Source organism: Sceloporus occidentalis, unplaced genomic scaffold (genome assembly GCF_023333645.1).
Source record: "Sceloporus occidentalis isolate IW3139 unplaced genomic scaffold, rSceOcc1.0.p SCAF_171, whole genome shotgun sequence".
In the NCBI taxonomy this organism is placed as follows: domain Eukaryota; kingdom Metazoa; phylum Chordata; class Lepidosauria; order Squamata; family Phrynosomatidae; genus Sceloporus; species Sceloporus occidentalis.
This window is the reverse complement of record NW_028317151.1, coordinates 971,054-998,655: the sequence shown is the minus strand read 5'-3', so window position 1 is coordinate 998,655 and position 27,602 is coordinate 971,054. Positions and strand designations below refer to the sequence as shown.

General features: G+C 40.1%; 1 protein-coding gene across 2 annotated transcripts in view; it reads left to right on the top strand.

Annotated features, from left to right (window-relative positions):
* LOC149279321 (GATOR1 complex protein NPRL3-like) overlaps positions 1 to 27,602 on the top strand; it is a 111,210-nt gene that overhangs the window by 8,507 nt on the left and 75,101 nt on the right. Inside the window, exons 2-6 of one of the 2 annotated variants that reach the window (XM_089501322.1) lie at positions 1,903 to 1,972; positions 4,052 to 4,181; positions 7,609 to 7,683; positions 12,050 to 12,203; positions 17,646 to 17,724. In XM_089501322.1, the coding sequence (XP_089357448.1) occupies positions 1,903 to 1,972; positions 4,052 to 4,181; positions 7,609 to 7,683; positions 12,050 to 12,203; positions 17,646 to 17,724 (508 nt within the window). The remainder of the gene's footprint in view (positions 1 to 1,902; positions 1,973 to 4,051; positions 4,182 to 7,608; positions 7,684 to 12,049; positions 12,204 to 17,645; positions 17,725 to 27,602) is intronic. The other variant, XM_089501323.1, reaches the window with a different exon arrangement.

Genomic DNA, 27,602 nt, shown 5'->3' with positions numbered 1-27,602 from the left:
TACCTTCCTATATGCCACTCGGTCCCCCAGATATGCCCCTTATACTTCCCTATATGCCACTCTGCCCCCCACAGATATGCCTTATACTTCCCTATATGCCACTCTGCCCCCCACAGATATGCCTTATACCTCCCTATATGCCACTCTGCCCCCGAAATGCCACATATCGATATCTTATATCCCTATATGCCACGGTGCCCCTTGATACGTCATACTGCCCCTATATATATGCCTTATACCTCTCTATAAGCCACTATGCCCCCTGATATGCCTTACACCCTCCTGATATTCCTTATGCCCGTCTCCCATACTCCCTGGTGTCAAGTCGGGGCAGCCGGTGAACCTCCGCTGCTGGCCGACACTTTCCCTAGAGCTTCTATGACTGAGCACCGGTCATGTCATGTCACCGGAGCAAGGTCATGTGACGCCCGTGCTCCATCATAAAGGCCCCAGGAAGTGAAAGGCTACTGACTGCAGAGGTTGTTTGCGCGCATCGCACAGACGCCCACTGGCTGCCAGGTAGGATACTCCTCCCTGACAGCTGGTGTGCGTCTGCGTGATGCACACAGACAACTACCGCTTCTGCCCTTCGCTTCCGCCGATGCTTCTATGACGAAGCACCGGAAGATCATGTCATGCCGTCGCTCAGTCATATAATCCCCGGCGGAAGTGGAAAGCAGAAACAGAGGATGTCTGCGCGCTTCGCACAGACGCCCGCCGGCTGCCAGAGAGAATGATCCAGGTCCCCTGCAGCGCTGCGGGGCATCTGGATATTAGTGTTATTATCCGACCTCTATTTGAGGTTGGATTATAAATTTGAGGGGTATTTTTCAGAGCATTTGCTCTGAAAAACCCTCATCTCATAATCGATAAAATCGACTAATCAATAATGAAATTTGTTGACAATGATTTTCATTATCGATTTATAGATTTTATACCTTAACATCTACAGAGAATAGAGAATACCTTAACATCTACATTGGTAAAGGAAAGCAGCCTGTAAGTAGTCATAGTTAGATCTTTACCTGTCTTAGAAATTGGGCATAGAGAGACTGAAGCATCTTTATCGTTACCAATTTCATTAAACCGCCTCTGCAGCAGAGGGTCTAAGATTTGATAAAATAAAGCAGTGTACTCATCGGGACCAGGTGATTCACCTTTTTTTGAAATAACTGATACTATTTTCTGCTCTCCATTCCTGCCTATTTCCCCCTGCCACAATAGTATGTCAGCTTTTCTAGAGCTACAGCTGAAAAGGCAGTCAAGGTGAAAATTATTAATATGTTCACTCAGGGTTGCCTGCACCCTCAAGTGGAGAAGGTTAAAAGATCCTTGTGCTTTAGAAAAAGTAATTCTTAACTACAAAATTGCAATCTAATTTCTCACTGGATCAACAGTCTACAACTGATATTATATCCCTGTATATTCATATTTGTATTTGCTAAAACATCCACATCTTTATTGTTCTTACTGTAAACAATAATTTCTCGCTCCATTTTAGATGTGAATTGTATGACTAGTTTTGGACACTTTATTTGGTGAACTTTCAGTGAGAGTTAGTGTGTGAATGGCTACAGATCAGGTGGCAAGTATGACTGCCATTAATTTCAGTAGGCTCCCCTCACTTAATGGGGAAGCATACTTAAGTACACTCCCTGATTCATTAGAAGTAAGTAGGGAGAGATAGTAAATAAAACAGAAGTCCAATAACAATAGAATTAAAGACTAAGGCTTTTTTCTTTTTTGCTTTTTCACTTAACGATCTGCCCCCAGTTTTTAACATTTTACAGAACAGAAATTTTTACAGACAGACAGATTGTTCTTCCTTATATAACCCTATGTTTCTTCTTGTTTTTTTTTTTTTTTTTTTTTTTTTTTTTTTTTTTTTACTTTCCTTGTTAGATAATCCAAGGAGCTGTTATGCTTTAAATAATGCTGGAGACCGCAGAGAAGATCCAGATGGAGATCCAAAGTATGATATAATTTTCTGTTTCGCATTATTAGCCTTTGACCTTCCAGAATTGTCAACATTAAGCATGTTCATTATTTATTTATTTGCATAATAATGTGGCTTTGATTTATAATGAAAGATTAACTAATATTATTGTTCATTTTGTGATGAATTTCTAGCCCTGTATGGACTAGTTGATACATGTAATGCTATGATGTGGAGATGCCATAATTGATTGTGTGAATGTAAGAACGCTTTGATACTTTTTTTTTTTTTTGTACTCCCCTTGAAAACCTAATTTGAATGCCATTGTGTTCATTGGATGTATAGGCTTACACCTTAGGCTACACCTAGGATAGTGATCTCTGGTGTATAATTGCACATACTAGCCTTCCATGGCAACTGATGTAAACGGAATTACTGTATTTGCTTGAATATAAGATGTCTGACTACAAGACTAAGATCTAGTTCCCCCGCAGCACTGTGCGATGCGCGCAGACAACCTCCGCTTCTGCCCGCCACTTCCGCTGGGGCTTCTATGACGGAGCGCCAGCGTCACATGACTGTGCGGGTGCTCAGTCATAGAAGTTGTCTACGCGCATGTCGCAGACGTCCACCGGCTGCCCCCACTAGACACCAAGGAGTCTGAAGCACGGGGACAAGTCTGGAGGTGCATTGGTCAGGGGGCAGAATGGCTACGGGGGGGTGGCATATAGTGGGGTATAAGGCATATCAGGAAGGCAGAGTGGCATATAGGGAGGTATAAAACAATTTTTTTTTTTTTTTTTAATAAAAGCTATGATTGAGAAAAATATATATTTTCTTTTATTTTCCAACCTGCCCCCGTTTATGCACATCTGCCCCCAGGCTTGCCACTCTGCCCCAGAAATTCCTATACCCCCTATATGCCACTGTGCCCCATGATATGCCTTTTAACCCTCTATATGCCAGTGTGCCCCATGATATGCCTCCAGAAATGCCTTATACCCCTATATACCTGGGGTAAAAATGCATATTATGGGGCAAAGTGGCATATAGGGAGGTATAAGGCATTTCAGGAGGCAGAGTGGCATAAAGGGGGTTAAAAAGCATATCTGGAGGCAGTGGCATTAAGGGGGTTAAAAATCACTTACCAGTGCTTCTGACTCCCTGGTGTGTAGTCAGGGCAGTGGGTAGACGTCTACGCGATTTGCAATTTGCGCATACACCCTCCAACTGTCAGAGAGAATTCCCCGCATCGCTGCGGGGAACTCTGCTCTCTGACAACCGGGGAAGGTCTGCGCGATGGACCCAGACAACCCCCGCTGTAAACCGCACCTCCTTCCGGCTGCAGCGGAAGTTGCCTGGATCTTAGTCGTCTCATAGTCGGACCTATTTGAGGTCTGAATATAAGACGACCCCAATTATAAGACGAGGGGTATTTTTCAGAGCGTTTGCTCTGGGGAAAAAAAACCTTGTCTTATAATCACGCAAATACGGTTATATTAAAATTTTAGGGGGGGTCGTCTTATAATCAGGGTGATCTTATAATGTGGCATCTTTTAGGGATGCTTTTGGCCTATTGTAGAATATGTGAGGGGTACAGGGTTGTGTAGGTATTTTTGTGTTTTATTATTTTTCAAACTTAAAAAAATAATAAGTATTTTATGCCTGCTCTCTAGAAAAGAGCGGTGCACTACAGCTATCTAGGTCTCTTCTTCAAACATATTAGATGTCAATTATAATTTAAAATACTTTTTAGTGCATTGAGTGGTGGTTGTGTTATCTGAGTAATGGTATGTTGAAAGAGTTTGATATAGTGAGCTCCAGATGTTAAGAGACAAAAAAAGATTTGTTTCTATGCCCTGACTAGTAAGTCTGAGGGATACTTTTCCAGTTGTACCACTTAAGTTTAATTAAACTTGTTTGGAAGATTACTGTTTGTTTTTAACACTCTCATCTCATTCTGTTACTTCCAGTTTTGTGATATGATATCACCTTTAGGTTATTAAAAATATTTTCTAAAAATATTGAAGGGCTTTTATATGAATTTATATATTTGTTCACACAATGAATACGTTTTTTGTCTAATATTTGCAGTTTTCTTGTCTATTTCTAAAGGTTTTCCGATATCATACTTGCAACCATTTTGGCTACAAAGTCAGACATGTGTGGTAAAAAATTTGAGTTGAAAATTGACAATGTACGTTTTGTTGGCCATCCAACCCTGCTACAACATGCCCTGTGCCAGGTATTACTTATGACTTCTTTATTACGATGACATTGTAAGCTCATTTCAACAGGGCTCTCTTCACATTTAGTTTTTTTTCAAATTGTTATGTGAAGCACTACTTGGTATGTTCTGTTTAACTGTTTATACATCGATGCAGAATCTGGGGAAAGGGAAAACAGGAAGAAAATTTATTCGCGAAGAAAACATGCAGGTTACATACCAGTAATATGCAAGCTCTAAAGATAAAGCACTCTCTACCCTTTTATAGCTTTATCTTAAAAAGGTTGGGCTTCCCTATTTGCGCATATCGGCGGTTTAAAGCATCTTGGGGCTAGTTTCAAGGATATGGGGGCAGTTACATAAACTCTAAAGAATGCGAGGTCCTCTTATAGTTCCGTAATAAATAACATCTTTATCTCCTTTTTGGACAAGGCAGAATCTTCTCTCCTTTTGGACAAAGCAGAGCCTTAGCCAAGCTCTTATTGTCCACAGCATCATCATCAGTTTTCAGATTCTGGAACATTCCAGTTTATGCTGAAAAGACCCACTTGTTTCGAAGTAAAATTGAATATCTCCTACAACCCTTTGGAATTCCCAGGTTTTCTGCATGATTGTTCATAAAACGTGATCTGATCGACATCTAAGTCACAAGTATAGCCCCTTCAATCCCCTATAGACGTACCGGGACGTCCAAAAAATGCCTATTAAGAAGCCCCTATGGACATCCCGGTACGCCCAGCCCTTCTTGCAGCGTCAGGGACACATCCCTGCCACTGCACGGGAGATCAGGCTGTCGTTTGACAGCCAGGACTTCCCACTGACAGAAGAAGCTGGCATTGCCGGTTTTCTGCTGTCTGATCTGCTGTAACAGCTTCCGGCATGAAAGCCGGAAAGCTGTTACATTTCAAATGTCCGATCGCGCGATCAGGCATTCCCTTCTGGGTTGCGTCACTGCTGACGTAACCCGGAAGGTCATCGGAGGACAGGATATCCTGTCCTCTGACGAGGCACAGACGCTGCGATCTCTATGCACGCCTGTGAGGACCTGCATAGAGATCACAGTGTGATCGGTGCAGGGGGATCGCGGGGAGGGGTGTGAAAAACCATGTCTCTCACTTCCCCTCCCGTTCTGACACAGTGAAGGAAAAAAGCTGTTAATTCCTTTAAAAAATAATAATAAAAAAATCATTAAAATAATATAAATATAAATAATAATAATAAAAATAATAATGTGAGCTGTGATGTCATTGTGACATCACTGGCATGTTCAGGAGGTCCCTAAGAGGACCTCCTAACCATTTTTGTGTAAAAAAATAAATAAATAAATATATATATATATATATATATATATATTATAAAAAAAAAACATAATAAAAAAAATAATTATAAAACCTTACATCCCATTGCCCTAGCATAACATCTAGCCAGTATAATCCTCCTGCCCCCGTTCATAACCTCCAAACCTGTTAAACCATAAGCATAAAAATTCTACAAAAAATGTACACCTTTATAGTATGCTCCCTGGTGCTTGGAAAGTATGGAAAATCTATATAAATTAGGTATTTCTGAAATCAGGACACCTGAATTGATAAACTTGGAGGGGATTTTCCATCACTTTACCTAATTTTCTGAGGATTCAGAGGGAAAATGTAAAAAACCCAAAAAACAGTTTTTTCTAATTTTCGCTAGTTTTTACTAAAATTCTCATTCTAAATTTTCAGCTAATCATCCAACTATGGTATTAAAAGAAAGCTCTATCTCTCTTTGAAAAAACAATATATAGTTTACATGGGTACACCAGTCACAGGAAAAGAGAATAATCTCTGAACCAACATAGCGGAAAAATGGCAAAATTGCTCCAGGCTTTGAGGTACCAAAAACTCCTGGGATTGAAGGGGATAGACAAACACAATGTGTTTAAGCTAATAACAAACAATAATAATATTCTATGTCTTTATTGAACACATCCATTAACCCCTTAATGACAAGACTGTTTCTTACTCGTAGCACATTGTGGGACAATGGCTATTTTTTCATTTTTCAGTGTTGCTGTTTAGCTGTGATTTTCTTTCTTTTCTCATTTTGTGCTCCAACACATATTATATATTGTTTTTTTTCAGGACACCATTATTTGTATCATATCTAATTTACTATAAAACATTTTTATAAAATATGGGGATTTTTTTGTTAAAAAAAATGACTTTTTCTCACTTTAAAAAATTTTTTTTTTACGGTGGACATTTTATTTCTCTTAAATAAAATAAAATGTTTATCTTCTTTTTACTAACCCCATGGGTCACAAACAACTTTGATATATACATATTTGGAGCACTTTTTTTTAAAAAATAAAACTGAGAATTTTACTGAGATTGATTACGAAGTGTCAAGGCAGTGAAAGGCATACTTAATAGAAAACTGTATGGGAGTAGATATACAAAATCAGAAGTGAAATATCTTAACAATCTTAAATAGAGTAGAGCTGCATTCTATTCCCTGTATGTGAGCACTAGTATATATTTTTTTATAATATCAGTTTGTCTTTAGCAGTGCTAAACCCCCCTCATTTTGCTCACAAATGCTTTAGACTTGAGAAGCTTGTCATTCCAAAATTCTCTTAGTCCAATAAAAAAGGTATTATCACAAGATACTTATTTCATATAGATGACAGTCCACGTAGCAAGGGACTTGAGCTTAGCATATTTTCATATATCAGCATATATATAATGTGTGTTGTGAAATATTAACTGAATGAAAGAATATTGAAAATATATTCCATATGAACCTCCAAAGTTTCTTGAATAACACAATAGTAAATGTTATATTATGTAATCACACGTTTGTAGTCACAGCATGCCTCCAAATCATGTGTGCATAAAGTGGTTACAAGCCAAGAATTACAATGTGATTTGGATTTAATTAACCCAGGGATTCACATACTTTTTCCACCCTGCTCTGTGAATGTTTACTAATTGCTCAAAAAGACATGAAAACATTTAATTGTGTTATTACTTAAAGCAGACTGTGTTTGCCTGTTGTGTTTAGGTGAGCACCAGATTAAATTTAATGACCAAAATATGCAGAAATCCATATTATTTTAAAGGGTTCACATCCTTTTCCCTGCAACTGTATATGCAAGTTGCAGTTATTACTTGCTTCTGAGGGTGCTTAAGTGACAAAAAGGCAATGGGGAGTGAAAGAGAATTGAATTTTGTGACTCAAATAAAATGGATAGCATACAGCAATTTCTGTACAGTAAAATGGACTCCATTGTTCAAAAAAACAGGACTGGAGTAGCGCCAGTAACTATGAAGTAGTATAATGCAAATCTAACATCATATAGCAAAATATTTGAGTTTTGCAGGGTGAGCATCCTGGGCAGTTGGCTACCCTTGCTTTAAAAACAGTTATGTTTTAATGTTAATGATTGTCTTTCTTTTTCTTTCAGGTATCAAAAACGAATCCTTCTCCAAAGAGAGAGATGCCTACAATGATTCTATTTAATGTAGTATTTGCATTGAGGGTAAGAATGTAAGCATTAAAAGTTATTCAACTTTTCATGTTTAGTGAAATTAGTTATAATATATCTGATGGGTCCCCCGTTCATTCCAGTTGTTTGTGTGTCTAATCCTTTACAAACCAAACTTTTAACTAATACCAGCCACTGTACTATTTGTTTTAACCCTGGTTAACCTTTTGTAAAGTAAAAGATTGCAGATTTATTTGTACCTGGGGTTAAAAAAAAAGTAATTATTCTACAGACAAAAAAAAAAACTTTTGGTTGATTTGATTCAACATATTGTAATTGAAATCTAGACCTATTAGGAGAAAACAATCTAAAAACATTTTGTTTTTTTTATTAAAAAAAAATTTATGACATTTAATGAAACATATATTGCAACTTGGTAAGCATCCTAATGTAGCCGATGCCCTCAATATTACAGTAAGAGTACAGCATATACATTTTGTATTGGTATTCTACTGTATATGTTGCAGGAGACAAGTGGAGTTTGAATGATACTGTTATTGGCCAACTAAGTAAATATAGATTGCAAGCTTTCAAGACCTCTCAGGTTCCTTCATCAGGCATGTTGTACAAAAATGTGAAAAACCTCTCTAAGTATCAGTCAAATAACATGGTTAAGAATGGAAAGCAGATAACAACAGTATATGTTGTAACCAAATATATCACATAATTGTAATAGAGCATAATCAAATAGCCACATATTTGGTATACTTACGGTAAGCAAGAAAAAAGTGGCAACCCTCTTCGTTTTAAACATGTCCATGTTGACATAAGTCAGTTTTATTTCAGCCAGTACATGCTGGAATCTGGGTATGCCTGGGCATGATAGGAGTGTGATTGCTGTTAGCAATCATATATTAATATTATTGAATTATTTTTCTGTCCAATTTTGGTGTTACTTAAAGTGTGGTTAACACACCAAAATTGGACAAAAAAAATCAAGAACAATATTGTATTTATATATATAATTGCTAACAGCATTCACACTCCTCTGCTCAGGCAGCCAGTACATGCTGCAACCGGGTCATGATAGGAGTGTGATTACAGCCCTCCTATGCCATGCTATCACCCCCACACACTTAGACATCCATGCTATCACACACTCATACACAAACATTAATTCACTCATTCATATACTCATACTCATTCCCATAATCATGCATACTTGCTCATACACCCTCATCCACCCCCTTACCTGAACTGCATAGCTTTCACTCAGACTTCCGCAGGGGCCCTGCTGCTCCCCTCTGTGTTGCTCTTACTCTGTGCGAACAACTTCTCTTGCCCCCCCAACCTGGGGAAGAAGGAACAGAGCAGGGTTTCTGCTTCTCCTTGCCGGTACAAGAGACGCTACTCGCACACTGTGTGACCAACATGTAAGCAGCCTAGCCCCTGTGGACGATTATTTTCAGCCATTTTTTTTTTCATTTTGGCATTTTGCCCATAATACCCTTTTCGGCCAATATATATTTTGGCCACTGATATATCGGTGCATCCCTAATTTCAGTTAAGGCATAGGACATATATTGAGATATAGAGACAAATGTTTTACATTAATTTGTAATATTTTAAATCTGTAAGTGATATAATGAGGTAGGTTATCTTGAAATTTTGGACATTTAAATTATATTTATATTGTAAGGTTATTTGAGAAGAGCCCTCCTAAAATGTCAATTCTGTATGTCCAAATTGTAATGTGATCTTCTAGTTACATAGTTAATAAGGTTGAAAAAAGAACTAAGTTCAATCCTTCTACCTAACCTTCCTACTCTTGATCCAAAAGAAAGCAAAAAAACCCTAATTATGCTACTTCAAATTCTGCCATCAGGGGAAAAATGTCTTCTTGACTGCAAAAGGCAATCGAATTTCTACTTGGATCAAGAAGCTAGACATAATGGTGTATGAATATTTATCGGGGATAATGCAGTAGTGTATTGATAATTAGAAATATGATATGCAAGGTACATTTCATTTCATTTATTTGGAAAAACATTGGCAGTTACCACTGGAATGTAGGCAGTGTAATTTTACAGTTACTGATTATAAAAATGTTTAATTTATAATGTCCCTCTGGTCTACTGTGATATGAGGCAGCAATGCACATGCCAACAGTGCAGTATGGAGATTAAGCGGACTTCAGAGTCTATTCACACTATCAGTTCTTTCACTGTGTTTTCATTTCGTATGTTGGGATCCTCCTAGTGTAATCAGCACCTACAAAATCATGACACATCAGAAAGATTCACTTCCAGAAATGTTAAGTCATGGTTTCTAGTTATCAAAATGAGAAGGTTAAAATGTTTTCACATACAAAATTGAGGGAAATTTTTTTTAATATTTATGTAACTATCATTATTTATGTAGCAGCATTATGTGGAATATGAGACTACTCAAACTGACAGAGATAAAAGGTAAAGAAAGCCCAGCATACAAGCCTAGAAATATTTAATAGTTTATCACTAGTAAACAACACTCAACAGATTTTATTTATTTTGCAGAGAAGTGCAAATGAATTGTGTTACTAGTTATTCAGTACCGAAAATAAACACACGCAAATAATTTGTTTATCTAACGGTTGGATGTATTTTTTGGTTTAGGTTACTTTGTTTGGAATAGAGTACTTCATAATTAAAAAATATGCTATATGACCAAGATTATATGGAGACCTGATCATCGCAGCTATATGAGCTTGTTCATTTCAAAACCATAAACTTTAATATAGCTTCCCCCCACCCTCTTGCTGCTATAACAGCCTCCACTCTTCTGGAAAGGTTTTCCCCAAGATTTTGGAGTGAGTGTGGGGGAATTTGTAACAATTTGTGACATCAATTTGTGACATCAGGGGATCCAATTCACCCCAGATGTGTTGGGTGGGTCTAAGGTTGGGGCTCCTAAAAATGCTTCTAGGTGATCTACTAATACCACCAAAGAAATGGGGGACTATAAAGATACACTTGGCTTCACTCACTTAAAGTGGTGTCCACAACAACTAATGAACCCCAAATACAAGGAGAGGGTGGCAAACCAGTGTCACCCCCTAAAGTGAGGCAGGCGCTTTGGTGCATAAATCAAAAAATCACAGTAACTTATCGTAAATCAATATAGTCAATTCTCCGTTTATTGACACAGTGATGTTCAAAGACAGAAGTATACGAGTGCAACAGGATAAAGGAGGATGTGACAAGGCCATGACATCGACACAAGTATTGATAAACAATAAGCCAAAAAATGTAATACACTTACATTTTAATATGCATCACATTGGGCTTGTAATAGAATACAAGTGAAGTACATACATTATATTGCCAAACGTTTGTATCAAAAGGTAGACAACAGCGACATTCGCTTCCATAGATCATGTTGATCAAAACAAATGCAATAAACAAACAGGGGAAGCATGTAGAAAACACAAATTGGAGAATAAAATATAAAAGATATACAATATATAGTATACTATAAGCCATGCCGTCAGGCACATGCCTGCGCGTGGGTATCGTAAATCAATATAAAACATTAATAAACCAATCAATTTAAGAAGAACAGCCCTGTTATAAAGCCAGCAAATTGCTAGCAAGAAAATCGATCCAATAAGGCAATTGTTATTGTGATGTTGTTACGCTAGGAGCGTGTCTGTTATTGCTTAAGCCAGGGGTCGACAAATTTGGTTTGGATCTAGGAGCCAGCCAAAAGGGTTGAGACATTTTTTTTTTGTCGACCATTGCCGTACATTAGCATACATTTACACACTAACACTGTACAATAACAGACACTCTTTAACCTCTTAGGCTTACAAACACTTGAGGCTGTGGGCCTCAAAGAAGATGAACTAGAGAAGATGTGGAGAGTGAAGGCGAATATATAAAATATATATAAAATTCCTAATCCGCTGTGGCTGCTAATTAAAACCGCATTCACCAACAAAACACTAGTAAGGAGTAGTACCAAATAAAAATGTGAACAGCCAGACGTGTGCTTGGCTTATAACATTTATTTTTATTTTTTAAAAGTTCTGGGATATTAACCAGCAAAACAGTTTTTTTATTATTTAGAGTGAGGGATGTAATGTGTTTGGGTATGTTTTTTTTATGTTTTTCCATAATATTTATTTTTGCCTTTTGACGCGATATAGACCTCGGAGATTTCTCTTGGAACCAGAATATGTACCCCCATTATGTTATAGGACATCCAAGGGTTATATATATATATATATATATATATATATATATATATATATATATATATATATTTTCCCTTTTTTTTTCTTTTTTTTTTTCTTACATTTTTACAGCCCATGTCCTTGATCATAGTAGGCAGATATCCAAAGTCTGTTTGACAGTTGACTTTTTTCTTTTCGTTTTAATAGGCCAACGCAGATCCCTCTGTAATAAACTGCATGCACAACCTGTCACGTCGAATTGCTATAGTTTTGCAACATGAGGAAAGACGTTGTCAGTACTTGACCAAAGAAGCCAAGCTCATCTTGGCCATTCAGGATGAAGTTTCCACTATGTCTGAAAGTGAGTTTTAAAAATGTTTCAAGACACTACACTACAATCTCCATGTGTTTTATTTTGAGTTACAGGTAATGGATAGAATGTTCATTTTATGGGTTTTCTATGCATTCCATTTTTGTAAATATATTTATTGGTTGTTGTTATTGTAAGTATTATTATTATTATTACTGGTATAAATGTTATCTGTCATTTCCTGGAGAACAAACCTCTACCAATAGAAAGGCCTCGATTCATTATACAGGTCAGACATACTTAAGATTTTTTTAATCTGAAATTGACATTGAATTTCCAGGACACGAGCACTATCTACTGGTACGTACATAGTAGATAATAGTATCTTTTTAAATTTTATGAAAATTTATACATATGTATGTTTGTGTAATACCGTATTTGCTCAATTATAAGACGAGTTCCAGACTAAGATCCAGATCCCCCGCAGCGCTGCAGGGGACCTGGATCCTCCTGTCTGGTAACCTCAGCTGCTGCCGAGGTTGCATACGCGCGTACCTTCCTACTGCCGTCCCAAAGCGGATCCGGTAGACCTCTTCGATTTTCTGGAGGAGGCGGGGCCTAGCAGGGTCACACAGCGTCATTCCGTAATGCCGTGGGAGCAGTAAGCGCCTGCTGAGGCATCGCAGTGAGCGAAATGCCTTGGTTGCTTGAGTGCATGTCTTGGTTTGGAAGTGTATCTGAGTGGGTATGTTAATGAATGGGTAGGTAAGTGTCTCAGTGGGTATATTAGTGTCTGGGTAGGTAAGTGTCCCCCTATATGCCACTCTGTCCCATGATATGTCTTTTAACCCCCTATATGCCAGAGTGGCATATAGGGGTATAAGGCATTTCTAGAGGCAGAGTGGCATATAGGAGGTTATAAGGCATGCCTGGGGGCAGGTGTGCGTAACTGGGGGCAGATGAGCATAACTGGGGGCAGGTTGGTAAATAAAAGGAAATAAAAACAAAAAAAAATAGTTTATATGAATTAATATTTACTAGTAAAACTATTTTCCTATAGGGTCATCTTATATTCAGGCTTTTTTCTTTTTTTCCTAAATTAATATTCAGATTTTGGGGGGTCGTCTTATAATCAGGGTCATCTGATAATCGAGCAAATACGGTATATTATGTGTATTCTTATGGTCACTGTAATCCACACAAGTATTACCGGAGACCTCCGTCTTTCTTTTATTTTTTATGAAGAATATGCCAGCTCCAGTGCATGAGGTAGAGGGCCTGACTTTAGGGTTGCTAGTTCTGGTTGAGAGAGGAAATATATTGCTAATGGGGGCACCAGGAAGCATATAAGGCAGTCATTGTTAGCCTCCTGTTTGTCACTTACTGAAGAGATGATAGGGTAGTGGTATTCCTGACATCTCAGAAGAGGGACTATGAGTTATGAAACAAAAAGTCTGAGGAAGACATAATCTCTGACAGGAGGCAGAAGAAAAGGTCACTTGTCCTGTAGTCTGATTTATGTGGGGTTATGAAGTTTCAGCTATGGAAGTCCTAGAATGAAGGATAAGAAAGGTCACTGGACCAGATTGAAGCAAAAGTTTCATGATGTGTAGCACAAATGTGAACTGTAAGTGGAATAGTCTCTGTAGTAACAGGTCCTGAATTAATGTCACTGCCATAAACAAAGTGTATAGGTATAGGTGTGCAGGTATCTACTCCGATTGTATGGCAGAGAGGTGTTTTTCACTAACACATACCTGTCTGCCTGATTGACTACAGGCCACTGGTGGTAGGGTAATTATGGGACCAAGCTGGACAAAACCATTGAGACCATTCAGTTCTTTCATAAAGACTACTTCTGACCAGATTCCTCAAGCCAATAGATGGGTGTACCACTGAACATCTTCCAGTAGCGAAAGGAAGTAAGCATGGTGGGTCATTCCTCTGCTGCAACCTTATCTTGTTGTGGCTGTTACTTGCCCAGTTTTACCCTTCCTACACAGCTGTTTCTGTTTTGATTGTGTTTTAGCATATTAAATTGATGATCATTAGCACCTGTTTGGTATAATTGTTTAATCATACACCTACATGTATACTTAAAAAAATCCTTGACTAGGATGCTGGTTTTAAGGCAAAGGTTGGTCACACAAAATAATTTAATTTAGATTTTTCCTCTCTTCAGTCTCTTTGCATTTTGTTATTATAGTTTTGAAATCATTATTTTACAACTCCCTAAAACATTTGTGCAGTACTGTATATAGTGTATTATAAAGAGCCATACCTGGCAATTTTTTTTCTATAAGAATAGCTAAAATGCCACATCATAATGCACAGTTTAAACCGTGAGGTGATCTTTCTGAAATATGAAAGAAACAAGAAAATAGTTTTTAAATGTTTTATATGGGGATTCTGCAAAATGTTCCCATGTGCATTTACCCCCTTTGGCCAACCCCTGTCTATTTGCCATGCAGTAGATGTGTTTGGCCAATGCATTCATGCATGCATGTCAAGTACTCTCAATCCAATTTTAGGTCAATCCATTATTATAGTTATTGTTTTATATATACTGCAACAACCTACTTACCGGCCTCCCTCTCTCCTGACTATCCCCTCTTCAATCTGTGCTCAATGCATCTGCCAGGCTAATCTATTTCACCCGACGCTCTGCATCTGCCGCACCTCTCTCTGCGAGTCCCTCCACTGGCTCCCCATCCATAGCAGAATTAAATTCAAAATACTCACTCTATCCTACAAAGCTCTCACTAACACCGCTACCTATCCTTCCTCAACAGCAAATATACTCCAGCCCGCCCTCTAAGATCCAACAAGGACCTGCTCCTTGCATCTTCACTTATCACCTTCTCCCATGCCCGCCTACAGGACTTCTCTCGTGCAGCACCAACCCTCTGGAACTCCCTTCCCCATGCTGTCTGACTTTCGCCAACTCTACCCTCCTTCAAACGCTTGAAAAAAACTTTTCTCTTCAGGGAAGCCTACCACTGACATAAACTCCCCCTACATTAACATCATTCACCACCAAGCAGTCCTCACCTCCTGTTTCTCACCCCTTATCCACCTAGAATGTAAGTTCCTGCGGGAACAGGGCCCTCCATTCCTCTTGTATCTGTATGTCAATTGCTTGTCATTTTGTACTTATCTGTAAAAATTTTACCTTGTACAGCGCTGCGGAATCTGTTGCCGCTTTATAAATAAAGTATAATAATAATATAGCGCCGTCATATTAAGGAATATGGAAGGGAGGGCGTTAACACAGAGAGTTGTTATAAATGGTAAATCTTCAAGCTGGACAAAAGTGGTAAGTGGTGTTCCTCAGGGGTCTGTTCTGGGACCAATTTTATTCAACATATTCATAAATGACCTTGCAATAGGCATTGAAAGTTATGTTTCTGTGTTTGCAGATGACACTAAACTCTGTAAAGTAATACAATGTGAGCAGGATATTACTTTGCCGCAGAGGGATTTAGATAGACTTGGGGACTGGGATAACAAATGGCAGATTAAATTTAATGTAGATAAATGCAAAGTTATGCACTTCGGGGTACAGAATGCACAAGCAATTTACACCCTAAATGGTAGTGAATTAGGGATAACAACAAATGATAAGGCTTTGGCGATTGTTATAGACAACTAATTAGGAAACAATGTGCAATGTCAGTCAGCAGTTGCTAAGGCCAGTAAGGTATTGTCATGTATAAAAAGGGGAATCTATTCGTGGGATAAAAATATAATTTTTCCCCTTTATAAATCAATGGTAAGACCACAGCTTGAATATGCTGTGCAATTTTGGGCACCTTTTCTAAAGAAGGATATTATAGCACTGGAAAAGGTGCAGAGGTGGGCTACAAAATTAATAAAAGGAATGGAACACTTTAGTTATGAAGAAAAGTGAATTAATTTAAATCTGTTTAGTTTAGAAAAACGGCACCTCAGAGGGGATATGATAACATTATATACCGTGTTTGCTCAATTATAAGACGACCCCCCAAAACCTGAATATTAATTTATGAAAAATATAAGACGACCCTATAGGAAAAAAGTTTTACCTGTAAATGTTAATTCGTGTAAACTATGTGAACAATTGTTTGTTAATAAAAGCTACGATTGAGAAAAATATTTTGTTTTTATTTCCAGTTATGCACATCTGCCCCCAGGTTGCCACTCTGCCCCAGAAATGCCTTATACCCCATATATGCCACTGTGCCCCATGATATGCCTTTTAACCCTCTAAATGCAACTGTGCCCCATGATATGCCTTTTGACCCCCTATATACCACTCTGCCTCCAGAACTGCCTTATACCCCTATATGCCACTCTGGCATTTAGGGGGTTAAAAGGCATATTATGGGGCAGAGTGGCATATAGGGAGGTATAAGGCATTTCAGGAGGCAGAGTGGCGTATAGAGGGTTAAAAGGCATTTCTGGAGGCAGAGTGGCATTAAGGGGGTTAAAAGGCATTTCACAGAGCACTCTCCCTCCAGAAATGCCTTATGCCCCCCATTTAACACTCCCTCCCCCTCCCTCCTCCAAACTTACTGGTGCTTCTGAGTCCCCGGTGCTTAGTCCGGGCAGCGTGTAGAGCACCAGTAAGTTGGGGGGGGCATAACACAGGAGGATCCAGGTCCCCTGCATCACTGTGGGGGATTTGGATCTTAGTCTCATAGTCAGACCTATTTGAGTTCTGATTATAAGACGAGGGTTATTTTCCAGAGCATTTGCTCGGGAAAAAACCTCGTCTTATAATCGAGCAAATACGGTAAATATATTCGGGGCCAATACAATCCATTAAATAAGACTTTGCATAGGACACGTGGTCACGCATTTAGACTGGAAGAGATTTAGTCTAAGGCAAAGGAATGGTTTTTTTACAGTTAGGACAATAAGGATGTTGAATTCTCTGCCTGCAGAGATATTTTTATCTATCTCTGTACAGACATTTAAACAACAATTGGATGAATACTTGCAAAAACATAATATTCATGAATATAATTTTAAAATTATGGGGAAACTGCCTCTTGATCCAAGGAGAGATCTGACTGCCATTCTGGGGTTAAACTCCCTGTTTGGAGCAGCTAATCCTTGGCAGGGATCACTGAGCCAGCGTTAGAGCTAGAATTTCTGCTAAATCCGATCATGTGTTTGCAAGGGAGACAAAGGTAAATTTAAGGGGACCTCTGAACTATTATTTGCATTAATGTATACATGATGGTTGAAGTATCCCTTTAAAGCATCAGTAGCTGCAGAGAAATAACTAAAGGCTGCACTTGCATTAGCACAGTTGGATAAGTAGTAGCCCTTTATTGGTTGTTTAGTTCTTCCTGAGGACTGTGATTTTATTATGAAAAGTTAAAGCTTGTTTGTGTGTTTTATTTACATATATTGTATATGAAATCACTTTTTCCTTACCATATTTAAATTTTACAACTTCTCCCATAAACTAAAACCGGTGCTATATCTTTCACATATTTATTACAGATGGTGGTCCACAGTCGCCATTTCATCATATTTTGCCAAAATGCAAACTGGCAAAGGACCTTAAAGAAACTTATGACAGGTACGAATGTTTTACCTTTTGCAGTGACTTTTTTTTTACAGACGCCATTTATTTCTTCATTCCTCCCCTGTTATCATATATTTCATAATATAATAGGTAGGAGATTTATGGCTGAAACTCTCTGTGCCTTTGGTTTTTATGGGTCCTTTTTCAATTTAATGATGGCTTTATACACAGTTCCATCGGCTAAATTAAAAGGCCCTGCGTTAGAGTCGGATTGCTTTCTTATTCAGAACGGCACCCGACAAGGCTGCCCATTAGCTCCGCTGCTATACGCTTTATCAATTGAACCCTTAGCGGCGTTTATTAGAAATTCTAGAAACATGCAGGGTATAAAAATTGGTGACACTGACTATCGAATTACTCTCTATGCTGATGATATCCTTTTAACATTGTCTTCCCCTTCGACATCTATTCCTGCTTTGTTAGAGGGAGTAACGATGTTTGGCCAATATTCTAATTATAAACTGAACTTATCTAAGACCCAATTGGTTCCATTCTATCTCTCTGAATCTCAGAAATGTTTAATTCAAACTCAGGTCCATATTGATACTGGTTTGACTCAGATTGATTATCTGGGGATTATAATCACTTCAGTATCAGAAGAAACCTCTGTTGTTAATCATAAAACTTTTTATCGATGTAAAATCTTTGCTATTAAATTGGGGCAAGTTGGAGACCTCATGGATGGGGCGTATAAATATCCTCAAGACCTATATCATACCTAAAATTTTATATCTTTTTAGACTAATTCCTTCTCAATTAATTATTCTCACGGTTTGTTTGGGCGGCGAAAATGGCAAGACTTCCTAATGATCTTCTTAAGAGAAGTACAGATTTTGGTGGGCTTGGTTATCCGAATTTAACCGAATTGTATAAAGCTTCCCAATTATCCTTTATGCTAGCTTGGAATTTGACGAAAGAGAAAAATGTTGCTGGCTGGTACGATATAGAGAAATTTGTCTGTAAGAATTTTGATTCTTTTTTATTCTTTTGGCTGTCTCATGCCCAATTTAAAAAAAATAATAATTCCTAGTCTTATTATCAATGATATTCTTTCAACTTTATTTAAAAATAAGAAACGTCTGGAAGAAGGGATAAAACTTGCGAAATGTTGCCCGATAGGTGTTTTGACGTGTTTTATACCCGATCTCTCATTGGAAAGTTGGAAGTTGATGGGTGTGGAAAAGATTAGTGATCTTTATGTTGGATCTCAAATGGCTTCTTTTCCTTCTTTAATCGAAACATACGGTCTTCCGGTAAAAGATATTTTTAAATATATTAGGATTAAGCATTTCCTTACTTCCAATGTGCCTGCTGACATCACTTCCTGGCATAAATTAGTTACTTCTTCCACTTCTAAGAAAATAATATCTAAGATTCTGAAACTCTTTAAGGTTAACAACAATTATGAGAAGAGCAAAGCACAAATTCAATGGGAAAAAGATTTTGATCTCTCTATTTCTTTAACCTCCTGGCATAAAACATGGCAGGTTACGCATAAATCATCTCACTGCATTAATCTCCAGGAACAATTTTATAAGATAATGCATAGATGGTACATGGTTCCGGCCCGTATAGTCAAATTTCAACCATCAAAAGGAACTTTTATGTTGGCGATGTCAAATTCAAATAGGGTCACATAAGCACATTTGGTCGGATTGTCCGCAGTTAAATCAGATAAAAACTCAATTAACTGATCTTTTTTTAAAGTTATTTGGACTTAATACTATACTTTCCCCCCAAGAGTTTCTATTCCATTTAGATTTACCAAATATAAATAAGAACAATCAAACTCTTTGGCTAAATATCATACTTGCTGTTAAAATCTGTCTAGCCAGATACTGGAGAGATTCGTCCCTTCCACCATGGTTAGAGATTAAATCTCAGATTAACCATCAATGCTCAGCAGAAAAATATTTTTATACAGAAGCTAATGCTAAAGAGAAATATGAATTAATTTGGCATCGCTGGCTTAACTGTGCCTAGTCAATCTTTTTTTCCCTCTCTGTGCTTTGAAATTTTGATACTTTGGTTATAAATTTATCTCCGTGGTACTTTCCTTCATACTTTTTATTTTTGTGTTCTTCTAAACTCTCCTTCTCATGAATGCTATGACTTTGAATGAATTATCAGAGTAAATAGGGATATTTTAAATGATATGAGATATTAAACATATTTTATCCCTAAAACATTGTATAAAACTGGAAAATGTATGCATGCTATTTTTGTCTACACTGTCTGTTTTATTGGAAAAAATAATAATAAAGAATAAATTAAAAAAAAAATATATATAATAGGTAATGTATTTTGACAAAGTAACATACCAGAGTACCCAATGGAAGCCTTGAAATTGCAGGTGATTTTATGTGATTTGGCCAAAATACAGTACTAAAATCACATTTCCATTCAAAGCATTGGCTAAACTAGAAAATGAGAAATTTATTGCCAAGTAAAGCCAATCCCAATAATTTTTTTAAGTATGTAAATGGAGGTAGAGAATGTTGGTCCTTTATTATCTGAAACTGGAAATTTGGTTAGTGAGGACAGAGAGAAAGCCGACATCTTAAATGCTTTTTTGCCTTCTGTTTATACCAAGGAAGAACCAATGACGGAGCCCCTGGTGGCTAATTTTAAGGAACCGTTGCAGCAAACATGGGATTGGCTGACACAAGAAAAAGTGCTCATGTAATTAAATACTGTTAAGGTAGACAAGGCCCCTGGACCGGATGGTATGCACCCAGGGGTACCGAAGGAACTATGCCTGATTCTGGCCCAACCTTTATTACTAATCTTTAGGGATTCTTTCAGCTCAGGCATAGTTCCATTAGATTGGCGCAAGGCAGATGTTGTGCCCATATTTAAAAAGGGATCAAAATCTCAACCGGGCAATTACAAGCCAGTAAGCTTAACATCGGTAGTGGGGAAATTATTTGAAGGGTTGCAAAAGGTATACATTCAAGATCATATCTTGATCCATAATCCAATTAGTAAAAGTCAACATGGATTTGTGAAAGACTGGTCTTGTCAAACCAACCTATTAGCATTCCATTAAGAAGTTAGTAAAAATATAGACCTGGGTGTGGCTGTAGATGTGATTTATTTGGACTTTGCTAAGGCATTTGATACGGTTCCACATAAAAGGCTACTCTATAAATTAACAGAAATAGGCTTAGTGGCAAATGTCTGTATGTGGATCAGAAATTGGCTAAAAGATAGAATGCAGAGGGTTGTTGTGAATAGATGTTTCTCAGCCTGTACGCAGGTATTAAGTGGAGTGCCTCAGGGGTCTGTCCTCGGTCCTCTTCTTTTTAATTTCGTTATAAATGATCTCCCAAGCTGCATTGAGAGCCACGTCACGGTTTTTGCTGATGACACAAAATTAGGCCGAGTAATTCAGACTAATCTTTCTTCTTTGCAGGAAGATTTGGACAGAGTTGGGAACTGGGCGTGCAAGTGGCAGATGAGGTTCAATATAGAGAAATGCAAAGTTATGCATTATGGTAAAAATAATAAAAATGCAACCTATTCTTTAAATGGAATATCCTTGGGGGAAACTACCAATGAGAAGGTTTTAGGAGTAACGGTTGACAACAGACTTGACAACCGTGCGCAATGCCAGATAGCAGCTGCAAGGGCCAATAAGGTTTTGGCATGCATAAAAAGAGGTATTGATTCAAGGGAGGAGGATCTTATCTTGCTTCTTTACAGGTCGTTGGTGCCCAGAATTGTACCATGCATTCTTACCAGTCCTTAAAAAGGACATTAAGGAATTAGAAAAAGTGCAAAGGAGGGCTACAAAATTAATAAGGGGATGGAGAGATACTAGTTATGAAGAGAGACTGAAAAGGTCACCCTCTGAGACTGGAAGAGCGCAGGTTTCATAGACGACAAAGGAAGGGATTCTTTACGGTAAGGACAATAAAGGTATGGAATTCACTGCCAATGGAGGTGGTGTTATCAAATACACTAGATGCCTCCAAAAGGGGTCTGGATATTTTTTTACATATACAGGGCTATAAATAGAATAACATTAATATTTTAGAGCTTCTTGATCCAAGGAGAAATCTGATTGCCTCTTGGAGTCAAGAAGGATTTTTTGCCCTGATGGCAGAATTCGAAGTAGCTTAATTAAGGTTTTTTTGCCTTCTTTTGGATCAAGAATAGGAAGGAAAGGTAGAAGGGTTGAACTTGATGGATTTAGGTCTTCTTTCAACCTTATTTACTATATATATATATATATATATATATATATATATATATATATATATATATATATATATAATACACACACACACTGTATTTGCTCGATTAAAAGACGACCCCCCAAATCTGAATATTAATTTAGGAAAAAAAGAAAAAGCCTTAATATAAGACGACCCTATAGGAAAAAAGTTTTACCTGTAAATGTTAATTCATGTAAACTATTTTTTTTTATAAAAGCTATGATTGAGAAAAATATTTTGGTTTTATTTCCTTCTATTTTCCAACCTGCACCCCAGTTATGCACATCTGCCCCAGAAATGCCTTATACCCCTATATGCCACTGTGCCCCATGATATGCCTTTTAACCCTCTAAATGCCACTGTGCCTTTTGACCACCTATGTGCCACTCTGCCTCCAGAAATGCCTTATACCCCTATATGCCACTCTGGCATTTAGAGGGTTAAAAGGCATATTATGGGGAAGAGTGGCATATAGGGAGGTTTAAGGCATTCAGGAGGCAGAGTGGCGTATAGAGGGTTAAAAAGGCATTTCTGGAGGCAGAGTGGCATTAAGGGGTTAAAAGGCATTTCACAGAGCACTCTTCCTCCAGAAATGCCTTATGCCCCCCATTTAACACACACCCGCGCCCCCCCCAACTTACTGGTGCTTCTGACTTTCCTGTCATGTAGCCGGGGCAGAGTGTAGATCCCACGCAATTACGCTGCAGCCGGAAGGAGGCGTGGCTAGCAGCGGGGGTTGTCTGCGTCCATCGCGCAGACCTTCCCCGGCTGTCAGAGAGAATTCCCGGCACCGTTGCGGGGAACTCGGATCTCTGACAGCCGGGGAAGGTCTGAGCGATGGACGCAGATGACCACCGATGCTAGCCACACCTCCTTCCTGCTGCTGCGGAAGTTGTCTATGCAAATCGCGTAGACATCTACACGCTGCCCCAGCTACACACCGGGGACTCAGAAGTACTGGTAAGTAGGGCGGGGGAGACAGGAGGATCCAGGTCCCCTGCAGCTGCGGGGGATCTGGATCTTAGGCGTCTCATAGTCAGACTTATTTGAGGTCTGATTATAAGACGACCCCCGATTATAAGACGAGGGGTATTTTTCAGAGCATTTGCTCTGAAAAAAACCTCGTCTTATAATCGAGCAAATACGGTATTTGAAAAATATACACCCAAGGGAATTTCAAATGCTGGTATTTTCCACAGGTTTTGGCAGGCTCCATTTAGGCTGCGGAGCTGCTTCTCTCTTGCCCCCCCCATCTTGCTAGAGTTTCCCCTTTGCTGTGACCCATTCCTGGATTTCTTTTTTTTTTTTTCTTTTTTTTTTTTTTTTTCCCAATTCTCCATTTATTGCATACAACGTAAGACAGAACAAATAAGTCTCACTGATACGAGAAATACAATCGTGTCAAGTGAGGTACGTAGCACAGAAAGGAGCCTCGAAGTCCGCAATTGTACAGTATTTGAGAAATAACACAGAGTCCCATCCTGGCAGCGTACATCGATACAAGTAGGTAAGTATAAGGAGAAATGTAAACAGGGTAGTACATATAGGCGATCAAGAACTACACAGAGTTTGGTCACGAAATGAACAGCAACAACAATAGCACCTAGAGGGTATAATCGCCAGGCGGGTAGAGCGAAACCTGTCTGGTCAGTATCCCAACCATAGGTCCTGTGTGTGTAGGTACCATGACGCGGTATAAAGGACCAAACTAATGTGAACTGTAACCAAAACCCAAAAATATGAACAATCGACTGAGAGCGACGACCCAGCGGCTAGAGCAAAGTTGCCCTAAGAATCAAACCAAGGTAATATCGTGGCGGAGTGAAAGTGAGGAGACATAAGAACGCCAGTAGAACGAGCGGAGCCCGACCGTGTGGTCCTGGCCCCTGGCGGCGCCCGAGAGAACCTCCATGTGTTAAATGCGGAACCAGGTAGACATAGAAGGGGGACTGGCGGACTTCTAGGATCTGGGAAGAGTGGTGAGGGCAGCGTTGATTAAGTGGAATGTGATAGATCCCTTGTAGGATTTATACGGAATAACCGCAAAAACGGGGTCAGACACCTCCCGAATAACTCCCGACACCGCATCACAAAATGGTCTGATAACCGGGCATTCCTACCATATATGGAACAGGGAGCCAGGATGGGTATTTCATCTCCAGCAAATCGGCGGGACATGTGGGAGGAACCCGTGGAGATCGAGGGGGACTTTATACCAGCGAGTAGTAATTTTAAAAAGCGTTTCCTGCACCCTGCTGGAGATGGTCCCCTTATGGACAATCATAAGCATCTTCTCCCAGTCTTCCAAGGAAAAGGATAATCCTAGATCCCCCTCCCAAAGACTAAAATAATAAGGTTTAGTGACGCCGGGGTAGAGAGCAAGTGGGAGGATTCCTGTCTGAAGAGGTAATAAAATGCTTGATTTGATGGTAAAGGAAGAGTATTGGGAAAGGGTTATTAGCTGTCCCCGTTACCTCGGCCAGGGGCTTGAAGGCTGGGCCTTACGTTACGTGGCATAGCCTAAGAGTAGTGACATTGGGGGGGGAAGGGCGCCAGACGAGAACGGGACCCACCCGGGATAAAATCAGGATGGCCGGAGATAGGGAACAGGGAAGGTCCCCCTGCCCACGTAACTCTCCGAAAGGCTTTGAGTGTAGGGCCGATTAGTGGTTGGGGAGTATGAGAAATGCAGCGGAACGGGTCCGTGATCCTAGGAAGGACATCGATAGGACAGGAGAGAGTGGCCGCCTCTACCGACCCTACCGAAACAAGACACATGGGGGAAGGCCCATCTGGTTAAATCGGACCGGAGGGAGCTCAGGAGAGGGTCAAAATTGAGGGCCCTTATTTTAGAAAGGTCAGTAGGAATGAGGACACCCAGGTATTCCAGCGAAAGGGCATTTTAGTCCGGATGAGGTGAGACAGGTCCGCCGACAGGTGGAACCCCATCACCTCGGATTTGGACAAATTGATTTTATAATTAGAAAGGGAACACCTTTTTCATCTCTCATCTAGAATAGGTGGTTTTAGGGGCCTCCACGCATCTATGAGTTGGTTCAATTTAAAGTGTTTGAGGACTTTACGAATCATGGAGTATGGGATGTGGGACCTACCCGAAGACGTGTCTACCGTCGGATCGAAAACCATATTGAAGTCCCCACCGAGAACCATAATCCCCTCCTGGAAGTCCGCCAGCTTATTGAGCACAGAGATAATATAGCTGCCCTGCAACTTGTTGGGGGCATAGAGATTCGCAAGGGTAATTTTCTGAGAACCTATATAACCTTTCACAAATATACAGCGGCCCTCATCGTCCCTCCATTCATCTAATTATTGGAAACGGACCGCTTTGTGTATAAGGAGTGCTACCCCTTTAGTCCTAGAAGAGGGTGAGCTCAAGGAGTAGGAATGTGTGAAGTTCCTATCTAGAAGTCTGTATTCATTATCCTGTCTGAAGTGTGTCTCCTGAATAAAAGAGATGTGAGATTTAGAGGAACGCAGGAAGGAGCGGAGTTTAGATCGCTGTTCCGGGTTATTCAAGCTCCTGATATTGAGAGTGACCAAGTTTAAATGGTCAGCTGACATAGGAGTGGTCAATATGGCATGGAGGTTAGCCAGAGCGGGTCAGTCAGTCCAGGAACAGGAGAAACCAATAAAACAAACTCGTGGGAAAAATGTTGTGGTTGTAACACGCATAGTTTATGCGAGGACTCATCCCAATGACACGAAGTGCCAGGGACGTGTGAGCTGCGGGACTGCTAAGAGTCCCAAAAGCACTGTCCGGGGAAGGACAGGGAGGCTCGGGGGGGGGGAAGGTCAACACTGGTGGCAAGTCGAGAGAGCATTGACAGTAGGAGAAAGAAACATGAAAGCAACTGCCTCACCGTCCGTGGGAGAAGCAAAAAGATTCCCCAAGAGCATAAAGGATGGAGAAGAGGGGGGCGTAGTCTCCATCCACAAGGGAGCGAGGATGAGTAAGGGGCATGTACGTGAAAGTGGCACGACTAAGGTGTGCGGGGGAGTTGTAGGGCAGTCTGAGTCACACATCAGAGTGCAGCTAATACATCCCAAACATCCTACCTATAGGTCGTGTCATAAAACAAAAAATAAAATAAAAGTTATAGTGGTAACGGGAAAATAAAAAGTCCCACAGCTAAATCAAGTATATGATGACATAAAGTAACATGTTCAGAGGGCAATAACTAAACAGAGAGGTATATTTGTGTGGTGCAAAAAAACAAAACGTGACCCAGTAAGTGACTAGGCAGCCACAGGAGGAACAGTTAGCGCCCCAAAACATAAAGCATAAAGAAAAACAAAACGATATACCCAGCCGAAGTCCCAAGTTTCTGCCAGCCTATCCGCAGAAGACCCGCTGCAGAGAGGCGGTGGAGCATCAAAGTCATCGACATGCACTGGCAAGTACCCAGGCATGGGTGATCCAGAGACGGACCGGCGGTGTGTGGCCCCCTGGATAAGGGACAAGGAAGCCAGCCAGGTAAACGGGAAGGAGTTTAGTCCAGTTTGCTGGTGGAGGAGGCTACAGGGTGGGTCCTCTTCCTACGGTTGGTGTGCGGTATTCAAGAGGTAGCCGGGTCAGTGAGAGGCTGCAGAGGTGGAGGAGCTGCTTCCCAGTCAGGAACATCAATGTAGGGTAAACTCGGTTCTTCCAAGAAGAATTTCAGCTCGCCTGGTTGCCGTAAAGTGGAGAAATCCCCATTGAAAGGGGATGCCAGCCTCCCGCAACGCAGATGTAACGGGCCGTAGTGCCCTGCGTTTCTGTAAGGTGATCAGGGAGAGGTCCTGGTAGATAAAAATCTTTTTCCCTTTATAATCCACTGTGCCAAGGGAGCGACAGTCCTTCAGAATCGCATCTTTGATGGTGTGTTCATGAAGGCAACACACCACATCCTTGGGGGAGAGGATGGGGAGCTCCTCGGTCGGAGAGCGTGATGTGCCCGGTCGAACTGGATAGGAGAGTAGGCAGGTAAGGCAAGTAGCGAGTTGAAGAAAGACTGGAGCGTCGAACGAAGCTTCTCTCCGGGGATCGACTCAGGTAGGCCCCGCACGCGGAGGTTGTTTCTCCTACCCCGGTTATCGAGGTCTTCCAGTTGTTGGCGCAGTGAGTGGAAAGAGTCTGTATGTGTGCGTAAAGTGGAGGATATGGAGTCAATCCTCTCACATGCTGCCGAGTGACCATTCTCCAGCGTCTTGACGCAGGCCCCAATCTGCTTTAGATCATCTTTGATGGCCACGAGGTCGGCCCGTACGCCCGGAGGGCCTGGTCTAAGGAAGAGTCAATCACGGCTACCAAGTCCGCTTTCGTTGGGAGTGATCGAAGAGCATCCTGCCACAATGTTGCTGCGGTTGATGGGGAAGGAAAACCGGACTCCGACTCCGGGTGGCCCTTGTCGGGACGCTCACTGGCTGGCGAAGGCGTCATTTTTGGTCCCCCGAGTCTTGATCATGATGACCGTTGAAAAAACGACCGGACAGACTGAGTGGAGGGTCTGTCCCGCGATCCCGCCGGTCTGGGGGTATTCCCCGCTCTGTTAGTCTTCCCCATTGTCAAGTGTAAAGCGAATTTTGCGGAAATAAACACGGACGGCGAGCAGAGCTAGGAGATTAAGCGTCCATCTTCGTTGAGTGCTA